This window comes from Lycium ferocissimum, chromosome 11, assembly GCF_029784015.1.
Source record: "Lycium ferocissimum isolate CSIRO_LF1 chromosome 11, AGI_CSIRO_Lferr_CH_V1, whole genome shotgun sequence".
NCBI lineage: Eukaryota > Viridiplantae > Streptophyta > Magnoliopsida > Solanales > Solanaceae > Lycium > Lycium ferocissimum.
This window is the reverse complement of record NC_081352.1, coordinates 39,127,847-39,144,011: the sequence shown is the minus strand read 5'-3', so window position 1 is coordinate 39,144,011 and position 16,165 is coordinate 39,127,847. Positions and strand designations below refer to the sequence as shown.

General features: G+C 36.7%; 3 protein-coding genes across 3 annotated transcripts; 1 reads left to right on the top strand and 2 right to left on the bottom strand.

The window, feature by feature from the left end:
* Positions 1-3,094: 3,094 nt before the first annotated feature.
* LOC132038313 (uncharacterized) lies at positions 3,095-4,371 on the bottom strand. Its single transcript, XM_059428993.1, has 2 exons — positions 3,701-4,371; positions 3,095-3,617 (listed from the first exon to the last, which is right to left on the bottom strand). The coding sequence occupies exons 1-2, from the start codon at positions 3,997-3,999 to the stop codon at positions 3,095-3,097; spliced, it is 822 nt and encodes a 273-aa protein (XP_059284976.1). The 5' UTR covers positions 4,000-4,371.
* Positions 4,372-6,564: 2,193 nt separating this feature from the next.
* Positions 6,565-9,318, bottom strand: LOC132037693 (uncharacterized). Its single transcript, XM_059428259.1, has 6 exons — positions 8,738-9,318; positions 8,470-8,649; positions 7,987-8,383; positions 7,340-7,897; positions 7,122-7,238; positions 6,565-6,807 (listed from the first exon to the last, which is right to left on the bottom strand). The coding sequence occupies exons 3-6, from the start codon at positions 8,230-8,232 to the stop codon at positions 6,685-6,687; spliced, it is 1,044 nt and encodes a 347-aa protein (XP_059284242.1). The 5' UTR covers positions 8,233-8,383; positions 8,470-8,649; positions 8,738-9,318; the 3' UTR covers positions 6,565-6,684.
* A 4,145-nt stretch (positions 9,319-13,463) lies between these two features.
* LOC132036389 (disease resistance protein Pik-1-like) lies at positions 13,464-16,165 on the top strand. The gene is made up of 3 exons (XM_059426721.1): positions 13,464-14,553; positions 15,009-15,141; positions 15,353-16,165. The coding sequence occupies exons 1-3, from the start codon at positions 14,548-14,550 to the stop codon at positions 15,640-15,642; spliced, it is 429 nt and encodes a 142-aa protein (XP_059282704.1). The 5' UTR covers positions 13,464-14,547; the 3' UTR covers positions 15,643-16,165.

Sequence of the window (16,165 nt, the reverse complement as noted above, 5' to 3'; positions counted from 1 at the left end):
AGTGTTGAAACGATTTTATATGGATGAAGCACATCCATTAAGTACTCCGATGGTTGTTCGATCACTTGATGGGAATAAAGATCCGTTCCGACCTCAAGAAAAGAATGAGGAAATTCTTGGTCCAGAAGTACCATATCTTAGTGCAATTGGTGCACTAATGTATCTTGCCAATACCACAAGGCCTGACATAGCATTTTCAGTTAATGTGTTAGCGAGACATAGTTGTGCTCCTACAAGGAGACACTGGAACGGAATTAAACACATATTGAGGTATCTAAAGGGGACTATCGATTTGGGCTTATTTTATTCTAGCAACTGCAGTCCCGATCTTGTTGGTTATGCCGATGCAGGGTATTTATCTGACCCACACAAAGCTAGATCTCAAACAGGTTATGTATTCCTTTGTGGGGGCGCTGCCATATCTTGGCGATCTACAAAACAGTCTATTGTGGCTACCTCATCGAATCATGCTGAGATAATAGCTATTCATGAAGCGAGCCGTGAAGTTGTGTGGTTAAGATCAATGATACATCTCATTCGAGAAAAATGTGGTTTGAAATGTGATAAAATACCCACAATCTTATATGAAGATAATACAGCATGCATTGCCCAATTAAAAGGAGGATTCATAAAAGGGGATAGGACAAAGCACATTTCACCAAAGTTGTTCTTCACACACGAGCTCCAAAAGAATGGTGATATCAACGTGCAACAGATTCGTTCAAGTGATAATATGGCTGATTTGTTCACTAAGTCTCTACCAACCGCAACTTTCGAAAAGATGGTGCACAAGATTGGAATGCGAAGACTCAAATATTTGGACTGAAGTTCTCATTAGGGGGAGTTAATACATGTTGTACTCTTTTTTCCATACAAGATTTTGTCCCACTGGGTTTTTCTTGTAAGGTTTTTAATGAGGCAGCTCTCAAAGCGTATTACTAGATATGTGTACTCTTTTTCCTTCACTAGGATTTTTTCCCACAGGGTTTTTTCCTAATAAGGTTTTAACGAGGCACATCATCTAATTAATGGACATCCAAGGGGGAGTGTTATGAAATGATAGTGGAGATAGTGGATGCCCATGATAGTGGAGATAGTGGAGATAGTGGATGCCCATGTAGCATGTATGTTTCCCCATGTTTTGTAGGCTTATAAATACAGCCTTAGATGGAATATAAGAGAGAGACAACAATACAGAAAGAAAACTTAGTACTTTCTGTTTCTCTCTCCCTTCATCTTTGCTACTTTAATTTATTGCACTGCTTTTATTTTATAACAGAAAGAAATAAGAAGATAGTTCAAAATATGAGGAGAGATAATCCTGCTAGGGATGGGAGACTTTGGTTCACGTGAGTGCTCCACATTCTTCTCTCTCACTGAAAAGTGGGACAGGAAAAACACTTGGCAAAATATGAGAGGTCCCTCACACAACTAATGTCTGGCACGTAATATTTGTGTCTCATGCAGAATAAAATTTCTCGAATGGATGTCAAATAATCAGAAGGCCATGTAATCATTTAATCATGAAAAGGCGAGTCCGCGACCTTTGTAGTACCAAAAAAAAAAAAGTTGAACCAAACTAGCACAAAAAAAAAAAAACATTACTAAGTTTCACGCACTAATTTAGTGTGTGAAAGGACCAAACTGCAAAAATGCAAGTTGGGCCTTTCACTCACGAATTTCGTGCGTGAAGGAGGCCTTTTTTTTTTTTTTTGTGTATTATCTTTCAAATCACATTTTTTTCCATACTTTGGGCAAAAATTAGTCATGTTTCAAAATCCCAAAATATCAATATTTTATATAAAACTTAATATCTTTTTTTGCGTACAATAATGTCGGCTCATTACATCAAGTCCACCTAAACTTTTGGATCGTTGTTTTAGAGGTTCTAAAGTGCCCCGAAGTAAGTTTTGAAACTTGTCATATTTATAGGATTTTGATTTAAGTGTTTTATTATATTTGAATGTACAAATATAAATATTTAATTTAATAATAATTCATCCAATACCAGAGGTTTATACTAATTAAAAAATAATTCATTCCATTTAATTACAATACTAATTCAAAGCAATACAATAATAAATTGCAATAACAATACAATCTTCAAGTTCTAGAGGCTCTATTACTTCGAGACGTACTTGTACTACCACAGCCTTGTTGCCCACACGAACGCTTGTCATGGCTATATTGCTTACATGTAGAGCACTTGCGAGAGTAAGTTCTCTCACTAACATCCATTTGATTGGGTCTACGATCTCTCACTAACATCCATTTGATTGGGTCTACAACTCCGTGAGTTAATGCTCAATGTCCTGATGTAATCCTTGTTAGCAACCATCGAAAATGGCTATTTTGGCCAATAAGCTTCATTACCAAGTGGGTGGAATTGGCCGGAATATGCTCTAAGGTAACTGTGGACCTTGTATTCCCCCGCCACATAACTTGTTACTGTTTTTCTCGTTCTCTCGAAGCACTTGACAACATGAGAACACGGCATGTGATACGTTTGCCACTTACCACAAGTGCATGTTCTTGTTGCCTCATAAACGGTATGCACGTTTCCACCCTTACCGTTATAATAACCCGTCCTAACTTTATACACATGTTCACATGTTGAATTGGGTCATACTCGGTCATTTGGTGATGCTCACATTTTTTTCTATAATGCTCCATATTTTTTAAGGGCTTTGGCATCCATGTCCCGCCGTCGGCTAATATCGCTCTGGCCTGCCTTGTCCTAACCACAAATCGCTCCACAACCTGCTTGAAAGTCATTCTCACCATTGCGGTGACAGGTAGTCCTCGAGCAGATTTCGACAAGCCATTGAAAGACTGCGAGCCGTTTGTTGTGAGCATGCCCCATCTTTTGCCTCCATCAAGCATGAAGCGTCCATTTTTCAACTTCGAGCTTCATCAACCAAATGTATGCGGGTTCACTAACTGCCCTGATCAGATCCATTTTTGCAGCCCATTTTCTTTGTTGATGCTCCATCGCAGCCCCCCACATCAATTTGTTTAAAGTGCCATTGTGAAACTTTGATTGCAAATTTGCCTTCAAGTGCCTTAAACAATAGCTATGGTAAACAAAGGGAGGCTACCACCCTAGTAAATTATCCATATTGTGCAATATGCCTTTATGAAGATCAGACAACATGCATATGCCGGTACGATCCTTAATAACATGAGTTTTCAAATGGGTCAAAAAGATCCCCCATGTGTCGTTGCTCTCGTTAGCGGCAATTGCGAAAGCAAGAGGAAATATTGACCCATTGGCATCCATTCCTATTGCAATTAGGAGCTTGATGTCATAGGCACCATATACATGCGTACCATCTATGGATATCACTAGTCGGCAGTGAGCAAAACCATCAATGCATGGTTTGAATGTCCAAAATACGAAGTTGAAGATTTTACCCTCTATAAGCCGCCACTCTACAACAGTACCATGATTAAAATGTTGTAGAGCTGCCATATACCTTGGCAGCGATTGAAAAGAAGTATGCCAATTTTCAAAGACCATCTCAAAAGCGCGTCTACGCCCGAGAAATCCCTTTCTGTTGCTTATAGTTTTACTATATATGGTTTGAACGTTTCGAATACAATCTTTGATGGGGAACCTTCACAAGTTTAAACAAACAACATTTAGTAATGATCTTTCAATTGATATAAGACATATAATGTACTAGGTAGGATAAGTTACCTTGGCGTTTCGGCAATGTCTTTAAGTAACACTTGAGCAATCATGTTTGTATCTAAATTATAATGATCTGCTCGATTTTCTTCCATATCACAAGTGTGTCTTTCGCGGAATTTTGTGATAGCCCACATACCATCAGGCTTAACAATTCCCCGAAGCAACCACTCACAGCCTTGATACCGTCGTCTACAAACTAGCCTCCATATCTTTGTGTTTGACTGATCAACCTTAAACTCCCTCATGTCCTTAAAACAATAAATTTTGACAGCCCGTTGCAACGCCTTTTTGGATGCGAACAACATTCCCTTTGCAAGGTAGCATCGATCTTTGTTGAGATCCTTTGGTTCAATCCAGGTTTTTAGGCGACTATCATCATCTTCTCTTGTGAAGACAAATGCATCATCACGACCATGCAGGCTGTCAAGATAAGGGATATTGTTAGAATGTCACTGAATTGGGCTTTCAGAAAAGTTAGGTTTTCAGCCATCGGTGGTGGTACGTGGTGGTGCATTGGTTCTTGTTGGTTTTGGCTTTGAGGAATATTGTTGGTCATACCAACTTGAACATCATCATCATCTTCATCATCGGTTACCTCTGCATTATTAGCTATTTCATCGTCATCACTTGATGATGACTCATAATAATTAGAAAAATCTTCATTATCAAGTGCATTCATCCTCCACACATGAAAAGTAACATATTTTAAATACCAACATCATATATATATATATATATATATATATATATATATATATATATATATATATATATATAATTTAATATCAAGGTGATGAACTTTCTGTTGTTCATAAGCACTGTCATGGTGTGGAGAATGATCAACTCCACCGAATTGAGAGGATTGACCAACATCCATATTTGGTACCACTGGCGAGTTTTGAGAATAGTTCCTATAAAGATTTGAAAACTGGTTATTTACCAATTCATACAACAAACACGTGCTACTACACATAATAATAATATGAAAAATTCATATTTACCAATTTTCATTGTAAGCTTGATTAAATTGCTGGCTTAGATTTTCCAGCGGCACTTGACCACTCAAAATGTCTCCATAAGAACTAAAGTCCCCATAAGTGTTACCATGAATAGGCTGGACTTGAGGGACTTCTTCTCGGGATATCTTTTCAACATACATCTCAAGAACATTAATGAATACTAAATCACGATATTCTTCCGGCGATCCCAAATAATTACTCAAAGATTCATCATCGTTGATATTGTGCATGCCATAACGCACTACACCGTTTGATATTGTTTATGGATATCTGCCAGTTAGTGAGATTCCAAACTCAGTGGGTGTAGTTTTCATTCTTTTGTGCATGTAACTGACTAGTGTTTCATAATTTAAAGTTGTTGAAAATTTAACATGGGCTTTTGGTTTGATACTATAACGAATGGAGTAATTGTCCTCGACGATATCTCCATCCCAAAATAGTGAAACCTTAACAGTTGAAGCATTTTGAGACATTTTTTCTATGAAGTTTGATTTTTTTTTTAATGACTTGTAAGACTTAGACTTATGAAATTGATGAGTTTTTCACTCGTCAAGCCTTTAAGTAAAATAGATTCCTGAAATTGTCATGTGTGGTGTGTTGTCAAATCAACACTTACATTGCGCATTAAAATGGTGCGCAATACAAGTCGTATTAAAACGGTCAAATAATGCAGCAATGTATTGTCAAATCAAGCCTTTATGTGTCATAGATTTCCCGAAATTGTCATGCGTGGTATGTTATTGCGCATTAAAATGGTGCGCAATACAAGTCGTATTAAAACGGTCAAATAATGCAGCAATGTATTGTCAAATCAAGCCTTTATGTGTCATAGATTCCTGAAATTGTCATGCGTGGTGTGTTGTCAAATCAACACTTACATTGCGCATTAAAATGGTGCGCAATACAAGTCGTATTAAAACGGTCAAATAATGCAGCAATGTATTGTCAAATCAAGCCTTTATGTGTCATAGATTCCTGAAATTGTCATGCGTGGTGTGTTGTCAAATCAACACTTACATTGCGCATTAAAATGGTGCGCAATACAAGTCGTATTAAAACGGTCAAATAATAAGCAATGTATTATCAAATCAAGCCTTTATGTGTCATATATTCCTGAAATTGTCATGCGTAGTGTGTTGTCAAATCAATACTTACAGTGCGCATTAAAATGGCGCACAATACAAGTCGTATTAAAATGGTCAAATAATGCAGCAATGTATTGCCAAATCAAGCCTTTATGTGTCATAGATTCTTGAAATTGTGACAGGTGGGGGAGACCTTTTTCACGCACGAAACTAGTGCGTGAAAGAAGAAAAGCTTTTCACGCACAGTTTCTGTACGTGAAAGGTTAAGTTTTTCCACTGTGCGTGAAAGGTTAAGTTTTTGCACTTTCACGCACAGATTTTGTGCGTGAAAAAGTGTACTTTTGTTTAATTCTCTCCTTCCCCCTTACACTTTTATTTCATTTGTAATTAATATTGGTTTTTTTTTTAACCTATTAAAATCACGTTTTTTTCCATACGTCGCACGAGTTATTATTAAGATAACTAATTATCATTAAGAAAATAATAACATAAAATGTACACTTTATTTACAACATTCACAATCTCAGGTCCCACAAGTGGGAGCCTTTAGAGTTCGGCTAGGCCTAAGGCTAACCCCACCACCACCACCATCATCTCCATCCCCCTTCCTCCTCTTAATCCTATACGCTCTATGGCATGATCATCCTTGCTTCCCTTCCTTCCCTTCTTTCGACCCGACCCCGGTTCATAACATGCTTTCTATGGGAAATGACGGTGGGCGGTGGGGCGGTTGATAACATGGCTCCTCGTCAATCTCATCGAGACCCGTCCGTGTGCGAGAGGAATGAACCTGAAATAACATATAAACAATTTAATTTAGATTTATTCTAAACTAAACATGAAATAAACAACTAATTAATAAAAAAAAATTATTTTATTGTAAAAATCAAACCTGTGTGTCGACGGCCTCCTGAGATGCCTGGTGAGAGGGCTCCTGAGCTGGCTCCTCAACGGCCTCTTGAGTGGGCCCCGGTGCAGGAGATGGGTCCACAGGCCCAAAGGAATGAACCTGAAATAACATATAAACAATTTAATTTAGATTTATTCTAAAATGAACCTGAAATAAACAACTAATTAACAAATTATTTTATTTTATTGTAAAAATCAAACCTGTGTGTCGACGGCCTCCTGAGATGCCTGGTGAGAGGGCTCCTGAGCTGGCTCCTCAACGGTCTCTTGAGTGGGCCGGTGCGAGAGATGGGTCCGCGCGAGAGGAATGAACCTGAAATAACATATAAACAATTTAATTTAGATTTATTCTAAAATGAACCTGAAATAAACAACTAATTAATAAATTATTTTATTTTATTGTAAAAATCAAACCTGTGTGTCGACGGCCTCCTGAGATGCCTGGTGAGAGGGCTCCTGAGCTGGCTCCTCAACGGTCTCTTGAGTGGGCCTCGATGCAGGAGATGGGTCCACAGGCGTAGAAGAATGAACCTGAAATAATATATAAACAATTTAGATTAGATTTATTCTAAAATGAACCTGAAATAAACAAATAATTAATAAATTATTTTACTTTATTGTAAAAGTCAAACCTGTGTGTCGACGGCCTCCTGAGATGCCTGGTGAGAAGGCTCCTGAGCGGCCCCCGGAGCAGGAGATGCAGATGGTGCCGTATCAAACACGAAGTCCTCGAACATGGAGTCGTTGAAGTGCAGATGTAGGCCACCCTGCAGATCACGAACCGGCCGCTCACCCTGTGGATCACGAACTGGTAGATGTGGAAATGAAGGCCAGGGCACATAATTTGAAAAAGGATCCGGCGTACACAGAGGTGTCTGTGAAGTCGACGGCCGGGAATGAGAAGTCGATGGGATATCTGTAGTCGCCGGCCGGTAAGAACTCGGCGGGATCTCTGAAGTCGACGGAGCCTCATCACCTCTGCCAGCCCTACCACCTCTACGACGGCCACCAGCTCCTCGGAGACCACTACCACCTGCTGCCCCAGGTGGGGCACCGAGAACACGCTCAAAGTCATGTGCCTGTCTCGTACCAGTCTCGGCAAGCTCAATCATCCGTACTGCATACTCCGTCGTCTCGGGGGCCTCTGTACGGGCAGTGCTCTCATAGTGCATCGTCTGAACGGTCCGTACCTGCATATGTTTGTAAATATTAACAATTGAATAAATTTGTAAAGTAGTACATAAGACGATGGTTTAAGTTTAAGATTAATAAAACTTACCAGCGCCTCGTACACTCTTGCGAGAGCTGCATATCCCAGGCCATCTGGACGACGCCTAGAAGGGTTGCCAATAATGATGCGAGTGATCCGCATGTACCACTCCATGTATACATGGATCGGAGTGTCATGTCCGACCACCGCTAGGCTCGTCATCCTGAAATCCCAACTCTGGACCTGCTGCTGCATATGGAGTCGCCATGTATCATCGACGCCTGCACGCTCGTCCCTCGGGTATATTCTGTACATACCCAAACTGCCGTAACACGCGATCGGGCGCGTGATACTCAACGATATCCATATGTATCAATGGACACCGCGACATCCACATGTGCTGACCAGCCCTACAAAACGCCGGCAGCTCATCCAAAATATGATCATACGGCGTCCATATAAAAGCCTGTAAAAAGAATTGAACTAGTTAACAATAAAAGGCTAAAATAGTAGCTATATGGTCTAGCGTGTGGATCCAAAATATGAACATACCGTCTGCGCCGTCATGCAGTCTAGCTGATTCCTAAACAGGAGAAGGCTGTGGTGCGTCTCCGCATGTCGGCGTACGCCTCGCGACCATCTCCGCGCGTATGGCATCGGCACAGTAAGATAGTCAGCGGGAGGGTGAGTGGTATGGGGCCGAAAAGGTCTCAACCTAGTCCACACCCATATCTGATATAGTCATTTAAAAAATGTTTTATCAGTCGTCGTTTTAAAAAAATAGATTTTGCGTTTAATTACACACACTTAAATAAATTACCTGAAGGAGCGAGCAAAATGCAGGGACCTCTACCCTCGTGCCCATAGAACATCGGCAGAATCCTCGATACATGTAGCCCAACACAGCAGCGCCCCAACTATAACATACTATCTCGGCGAGATCGTCGATATACCGAAGATACCTCAAGCTCATATGCGAACCCGAAGTGTTCGGGAATAGGATGGCCCCGAATATGATGAGTAGGTATAGACGCGCACGTCGGTCAACATCAGCCTGAGGCGTGTCCTCTCCAATCGGATGCTGCATGTCTATGAGGCGCAAGTGAGCGTAAAGGGCCCACAACAAAAGCCGACTCTGGCCGGAAATATGACCATCCAGAGCCGCGAAATCGGTGAGCCTAGTCAACTCATCCTGGTAAGGCAGCAGCACAGGAGGCTCCTCAATATACAATGGGCGTCCATCAACCTGTAACCTATAAATAACCTCCACATCCTGAAGGGTAATGGTAGCCTCACCGGTGCGGAGATGAAATGTGTGCGTCTCCGGTCGCCACCTCTCAATCAATGCCGTCACTAGTGACCTATCGTGCTGTACCCGATCAACTTCGACGCACCGATAGATACCGCCCCGACGTAGTATATCCAGAACATGAGGATGTAGGGGGCGAGCAGCTAAGATCTCCCATGCTGAGTCCCCTAACCGGGTACGGACTCGAGACTCGGTGCGGTGTCGGATGTCCATATATGTTGCGACCTATGCTCGGTGAAGATACGGAACTCTCGGTCGAAGGCCCCGGATCAAGAGGGTGGTGATCCATCTGTTTTACGCATTTTAAATCAATTATTAACAAGTAGTATTAGTTATGTAATCTTTTATCGAAAATTTTATTAAGGATTGTGGTGACCCATCTGTTTTACGTATTTTAAATCGATCATTAACAAGTAATATTAGCTATGTAATCTTTTATCGAAAATTTTATTAAGGATTGTGGTGACCCATCTGTTTTACGTATTTTAAATAAATCATTAACAAGTAATATTAGTTATGTAATCTTTTATCGAAAATTTTATTAAGGATTGTGGTGACCCATCTGTTTTACGTATTTTAAATAAATCATTAACAAGTAATATTAGTTATGTAATCTTTTATCGAAAATTATATTAAGGGTTTTCAATCCTAAGCTACGGGTTATGAATCCTAAACTAAGGGTTTTCAATCCTAAAATATAAAGATTAAAAATTAATAAGTCAAATAATTAACAATTAGTTAGCATACAATTAGTATAAATAATTAATAAATAAACAATTAACTAACTAATCAAATAATTAACAAGTTATTATCATATATTTAATAAATAAACAATTAAGTAACTAATCAAAAAATTAATAAATTATTATCATATATTTAACAAATAAAAAATTAATTAACTAATGAAACAATTAAGAAATTATTAACAAATAAACAATTGGCTTAACAAAAACTAAATAAATAATTAGCCAGTCTAACAATTGAAATAGCTAGTCTAACAATTAATAAATACTTAAGTCGCTAATCGAACAATTAACAAATACTAAATAAACAAGCAATAAATAATTAACTAATTAACAATAGATAAACAAATTAAAAAAAAAAAAAGGGGGCAGTCGCAGTGGTGGGTGCGGACTGCCCAAAAAGGCACAAAAAAAATGCGCAATCTACCACAGATCCCTCCCACCATACCTAAGGTAATAATATATTTAGCAATGTAATAAAAAATTCGTAGTAAAATACCTAAATGAAGGTGTTTTTGAGTTTTCCAAATGAGCTTCGCGCCGCTCTATTCCAAAATCTAACCTTAGAAACTTGTTCTTACACTTCAATATACCAAGAATATTGAGTTTTGGATTGAAAAATAACACGAAAATAGCGTTTTGGGGGGTTGGGGACCACTGAAAACGGCGTTAATGGCGGGTTGGTGGGGAAGTGAAATGGTGAGTCGGGTCTGTGGTGGGGAAGGAGGGGGCGACTTTTAGTTGCCTCCTTCACGCACGAAATTCGTACGTGAAAGGCCTGACTTGCATTTTTGCAGTTTGGTCCTTTCACGCACTAATTTAGTGCGTGAAACTTACTAATGTTTTTTTTTTTTTTTTGTGCTAATTTAATTTAACTTTTTTTTTGGGCTACAAAAATCGCGGACTCTGAAAAGGCCGTAACCTGTCCCACACGTATAAGAGATCTGGTAGAAAGATAAAAATTCTAAATATTTCATTATTTAGCAAGATAATGTTTCTGAAGTAGTACAAATTAAAATTCAGTGATGTTGGGTCCACACCAGGTGAGCTTAGTCAAACGTCAAGTCATACTTTAATAGCCTTAAATAAGATAAAAGTAAGAGACTGCAACGCGTTACTATTCTGGATCTTTTCTACACCAGTAATTTTTCTACTATATATAAGCGTGGGTTTCGAGGTCATTTCGTCGTCGACCTCCAACTCATGTTAAAAAAAAAAAATGTGGATCTCATATTAAAAAATTAAGTAATATCCATATAACTTTTAAAATATCCCCCATTAAATCAATAATGGTAGATTTATTCAGTTGGTATTTCTATATCACGCGCTGCATTTGCAGCATTTTTGAATGACTGTCCAAAAACAGTGACTCCCATTAAACTTTAATGTGGCAGTCTCTTACTTATCTCTCCCTCCATTCTCCATAGCTTTTTTTGTGTTCCCGTAGCACTAATATTCAATAGACAGAGAAAGTACAGGTAAAGATTAATTTTTCAAAAGTAGTTCTGAATATATTACTATCAAGTTTCATTTTTAAAAGTTACTATTACAACTGATTACATTTTGTAGTTGCATGAGTGATATCTTACCTCACCAACTGTAATTCTATAATCAAATTAATTGAATATTGTTACAACTGATAAAATAAATTACTCGGATGTTTATTGTAGTACTATTTAATATCCTAAAAAGAAATTAAGATGGATATTACATTCTCAAAAGGCATTTTCCAATGTCTTAAGTTTCTAATTATATATGGAGCACCATAATAGCCAAAATAATTTATTAGTACATACTTATGATGGGTTAAGTAAAAAAAAAAAAAAGATAGAAATCTTATACCGCATCTATGCCCATGTTATATGACACAATATACATAATCACCATATGTATAAAAAGTTTCACGTTTTAGCCTAGGGGAATGGTAGTTCAAATGACGTTTCCGTTTTTAAAAGTAGTTAAAAATTCAATAAGTTTTGAAATTCTGGTTCAAATTTGATTAACGCGTAGTTTAAAAAGTGTCTATTAGCTTTTTTCCTAAATAAAGTCATATAAACTGAAATAAAGAAATAACATCATGGCACAAATTATTGAACCCGTGCTCCCAAAATTTCTATCTTTACCTACATGACTTTCAAGAAATGTTGTAGAATAGATCAATTCTTTTTATAATTGCATAAAAATAAAATTATAAATATATGTTGGGCCCGTGCTGGCACGGGCTCTGATATCTAGTAATTCTAGATTTATTAGCACGGGCTCTGATATCTAGTAATTCTAGATTTATCAATTGAGTTTATGTTATATGTACGGCCAGTATACGATATTTTGCCTAAATGAAGTCGACAAATAAACCTCTTTAAAATATAAAAATTATAATTTTAAAAATAAAATAGATTATCTGATATAACAGCTAAAAGTAACATGATGATGTAAAACTTTTTACACCGTCTATATATGTGACTTAGAGCCCGTTTGGATTAGATAGCTTAATTTGCATTTTGCAACTATAAGGCTCGCTTTTTAGATAAATTAAGTTAAATGGGTCCAATTATTTTTTTGAGCTTATTTTAAGCACAAAATGACTTTAAGTCAGGCTACCCAAACACTCAAAAAAAATGAAAATGGCTTATAAGCCAACTTATAAGCCAATCCAAACGGGCTCTTAAACGTTTATCATTATGCCACATTCAAATGCTCAGACTTAGGGGAAGATTTTAAAGGACATACAACTCATAAAGTTGAAGGGGGAGATAAAGGCGTACTGAGAAAGAAAACTTTAAAAATTGTAAATGGTAACCTTGGCCTTTAATTTGCCATAGCAAAAACACCAGTGTTGATTATCATACAAAGGCAAGATTTTACAGCTGATAACACTTTTATTCCATTCGACTGGTTAATTTTATCAATTCTCTAGTAACCATCTTAAATTATCACAAATAGCAAAATTAGCTAATTTGTGTCACAAATATAGGTGGCAAATTAACTGCTACTCTAGAAAAAAATCCAGATTTATGCTTGTTCTTAAAATTCACTAAAAATAGTGTACCATTTGTGTAGATACAATATTCCACATTTCCACTAATTTTTTCTTCTCCACCCGATAGAATTAGTTAAAGTCTAACTTGGAGTTTTAGTGGTTGAGTATAGTATTTGACCTAAAGCTATTATACTAGTGAACAGGTTTTATCTTTTGAAGTGGTCAAACATGTTGGTTGTCAATTCTATGCATGTCCCATGACCGGGAAAAATAATGAAAACACTTTGACCAATTTGTGGTTTTATCGCCACATAAAAGTAAATTGTTAAGGAAGAAACATATTCAAGTCAGACAACAGTTAGAAAATACTCTATTTTGTGTTTCTCTTTAGTCTTTATTTATATTTATTAGCCTGTTTCAGAAAGCAATACTATTCTATATTTGAAAATAGTTACCTTTAATTTTCTTATTTAGCTCTAGTGACATGCTTTTATGGTTACAAAAATCTTATGTAATTATATAAAAAAGATTTTAAAAAAAAATTGATTCCCAATCAAACATCACCAAATAAATTGAAATACAAAGTAGTACCAAACGCCGAAGACTTGAAAGGATACAAAGCGTTTACTGACTCGGTAGTATGAACACGTTGATAAGCTTTGCCCTTATGTCAACCTACTAGAAAGTTCCAACTCTAACTCATTACCAAAGTTCAATAGTTTGAGTTTCTTGACTTTTTATTTGGTACAATTAATGATGATCAATTCGTCATCTTATTTTTTTAGGGCAAGTCCACAGCCCTTCTTGTGGAAAAATAGAGAAATAAAAAAACAATCAACAACTTACATGTCCAGACACAATAAGTAGCAAGGTACACCAACTAGGCCGTGTAATGAGAAGTTATGCTTTAGGTTAACGGAAGAATAATTAAGATTAAATAGCGTTCACTTTTTATTTTTGGACTCTGTTCTTTAAATATAGCTACTATCATCGAGTTTAAAATTCTAACAATAAAGTTTTATAATACTGTCCAAAATCCCACGACAAGAACTATTTTTAACTATAGGACTTTATTAGTAGCTATTTATGAATTCTACCCAATAATTGATGGTAACTGATAATCTCTTCTACATTCAACCAACACCGCGGGAAAAAGTTGTGCACACGAAAACTTAAAAAATAGAGAGAAAAAAAAGAAGAAGAGAAGACTTGTAAAAAAAATTGTATACTCCAACGTTCTACAAAATAAGAGAAGTCAGCATGGAGTGACTCTTTACAGCTAGAAAGGGATCGTTTTAGAAATATTTTGCATCTCTTAATTCCTCATGTAACTACTGTTTTGTCCTACTAATGAATGAGACAAATTATCATTAGTTATAAATGTAATTAACAGTATCTTTGATTGCGAGAATTTATACGATGCAATGCCGTGGCGGCTGTCTGAATATTCCTAGAAATATATAATTAGTGTAAGGTTTTTCCACGTGATTTAGGTATAAATACGAGGACAAGATCAATCAAAATTGTAAACTCGCAACCTCGTAAGTGTCGAAGACAATCCAAAAATTCCAAAGGAGAAGTTTTAAGAAGAGGGAACAATGAAGGTACTACTATACATTTATAAATCTTTTTCATTAGCATATCCAACAAATAGTCTGTTTGATCAAATTTTCAAAATCTGTTTATTTTGAAAAGTGTTTTCTATCGAAAGTGTATCGAAAAAATATTTTTGAGGTGTAGCAATTTGTGTTTGGCTAGTCAATTTGAAAAACACTTTAACCAATATTAGAGCAACAATTTATGCTTGACACCAAGGTTTCAAAAGTACTTCTCGGAAAAACTACCTTTTTAGGAAAAACAACTTCTGTCATTACTTAAAAACACTTACATTTTCTTTTGAAAAACTTGACCGAATATCTCAACTCTCTAAAATAAAGACGTTTGACTTCCTATAAGTTTGGTTGAACAGGCTAAAAGGCACAACAAAATTGTAGCTTAATTATTAACTAGTATAATTACTGATAAAATGTGTTTTTGCTATTTTTCTTGGGGGTGTCAGACAAAGGTGGTTGTTAATGTGTCAGTGAATGGAGGTCAATCTTGTCCAAGTAATTGGAAGCGTATTTTTTGTTGCCTGGTTCAAGACACTTCATGCAAGGATAAGGCCATGACAATTGCAGCAACTTTACCAGGTAACAACGTTACATTACTTGTATATGACAATAACAAGTAAATATTTATGATATAAGAACTAATTGGTAACTTTGTCAAAATTGTAATTGACATGTCATTACGTTAAATTGCACTGATAGCATGAGGAAACCATTACAGTACTGAAAGTGTATATAACTTAAATCGTTTATTTATTTAGGATATAACATGGGTATATAAATAACATTGCAGGGGTGGAGAAAGTAAGTATAGAAGCAGCAAATAACTTGTTGACAGTGATAGGAGTGGGAATAGACACAGTAGAGCTGGTGAATATACTTAGGAAGAAAGTTGGATTTGCCACTGTTGTGAGTGTTGGTCCAGAGGATGAAAAGAAGAAAGAAGAAAAACCTGCTGATGACAAGAAAGGACAGCCAGTTCCAGGAGTTTATTGTTGTAATAATAATCATGTCCGCCCTATGGTTGAGATGTTTGAAATTAGAGATCCTTACTATTACAACAACTCATGCTATCCTTGGTGATAAACTCAGATTAAAATACGAAGAATTATAGTATAATATCAAGGTATGGTGATTGAGTCAAAAAAAAAAAAAAAGTATAGAAAAATTGAGATTGATTCCTTATAAGCACATTAATTATCTTCTTGTCAATTGTGTTGGCTTGACATCTAATGTGTTGAACTTGTAGTGGTTCCTGGAGTACTTACTTTTGTACTTAGCAGAGTTGAAATTAATTAAGTGTAATACACAATTTTCCCAATTTGCTTCAACAAATATGTGATGGTGTTAATGGTGTGAAAATTTCTCCACTGTGCTAGATTAATGCCATTCATATATCCTCCGTGGTTTCAAATTAATGAAACTATATATGCACTTTAATTAGCATAAGGCGTATTGAAGTGTTGGAGTGTTACTGCTACATTATTTCTTTCGCAACTAATAATGTTCCGGTAAGAGATAGTAATAAGGAATTGTTATAACAACAAGAATTACGTCCTTGCAAATTTTATATATGGCCGGTGTTTGATTGATCGGGTGCAAAATT

Coding starts and splice junctions, on each gene's coding strand:
- LOC132036389 (XM_059426721.1), top strand. Junction 15,142..15,352: donor AATTGCAGCAACTTTACCAG/GTAACAACGTTA, acceptor ATAACATTGCAG/GGGTGGAGAAAGTAAGTATA.
- LOC132037693 (XM_059428259.1), bottom strand. CDS start 8,232: ATGTACAGAATATACCCGAGGGACGAGCGTGCAGGCGTCGATGATACA. Junction 7,898..7,986: donor CAAGAGTGTACGAGGCGCTG/GTAAGTTTTATT, acceptor AAACATATGCAG/GTACGGACCGTTCAGACGAT. Junction 6,808..7,121: donor AGGAGGCCGTCGACACACAG/GTTTGATTTTTA, acceptor ATGTTATTTCAG/GTTCATTCCTTTGGGCCTGT.
- LOC132038313 (XM_059428993.1), bottom strand. CDS start 3,999: ATGTTGTTCGCATCCAAAAAGGCGTTGCAACGGGCTGTCAAAATTTAT. Junction 3,618..3,700: donor GACATTGCCGAAACGCCAAG/GTAACTTATCCT, acceptor AAACTTGTGAAG/GTTCCCCATCAAAGATTGTA.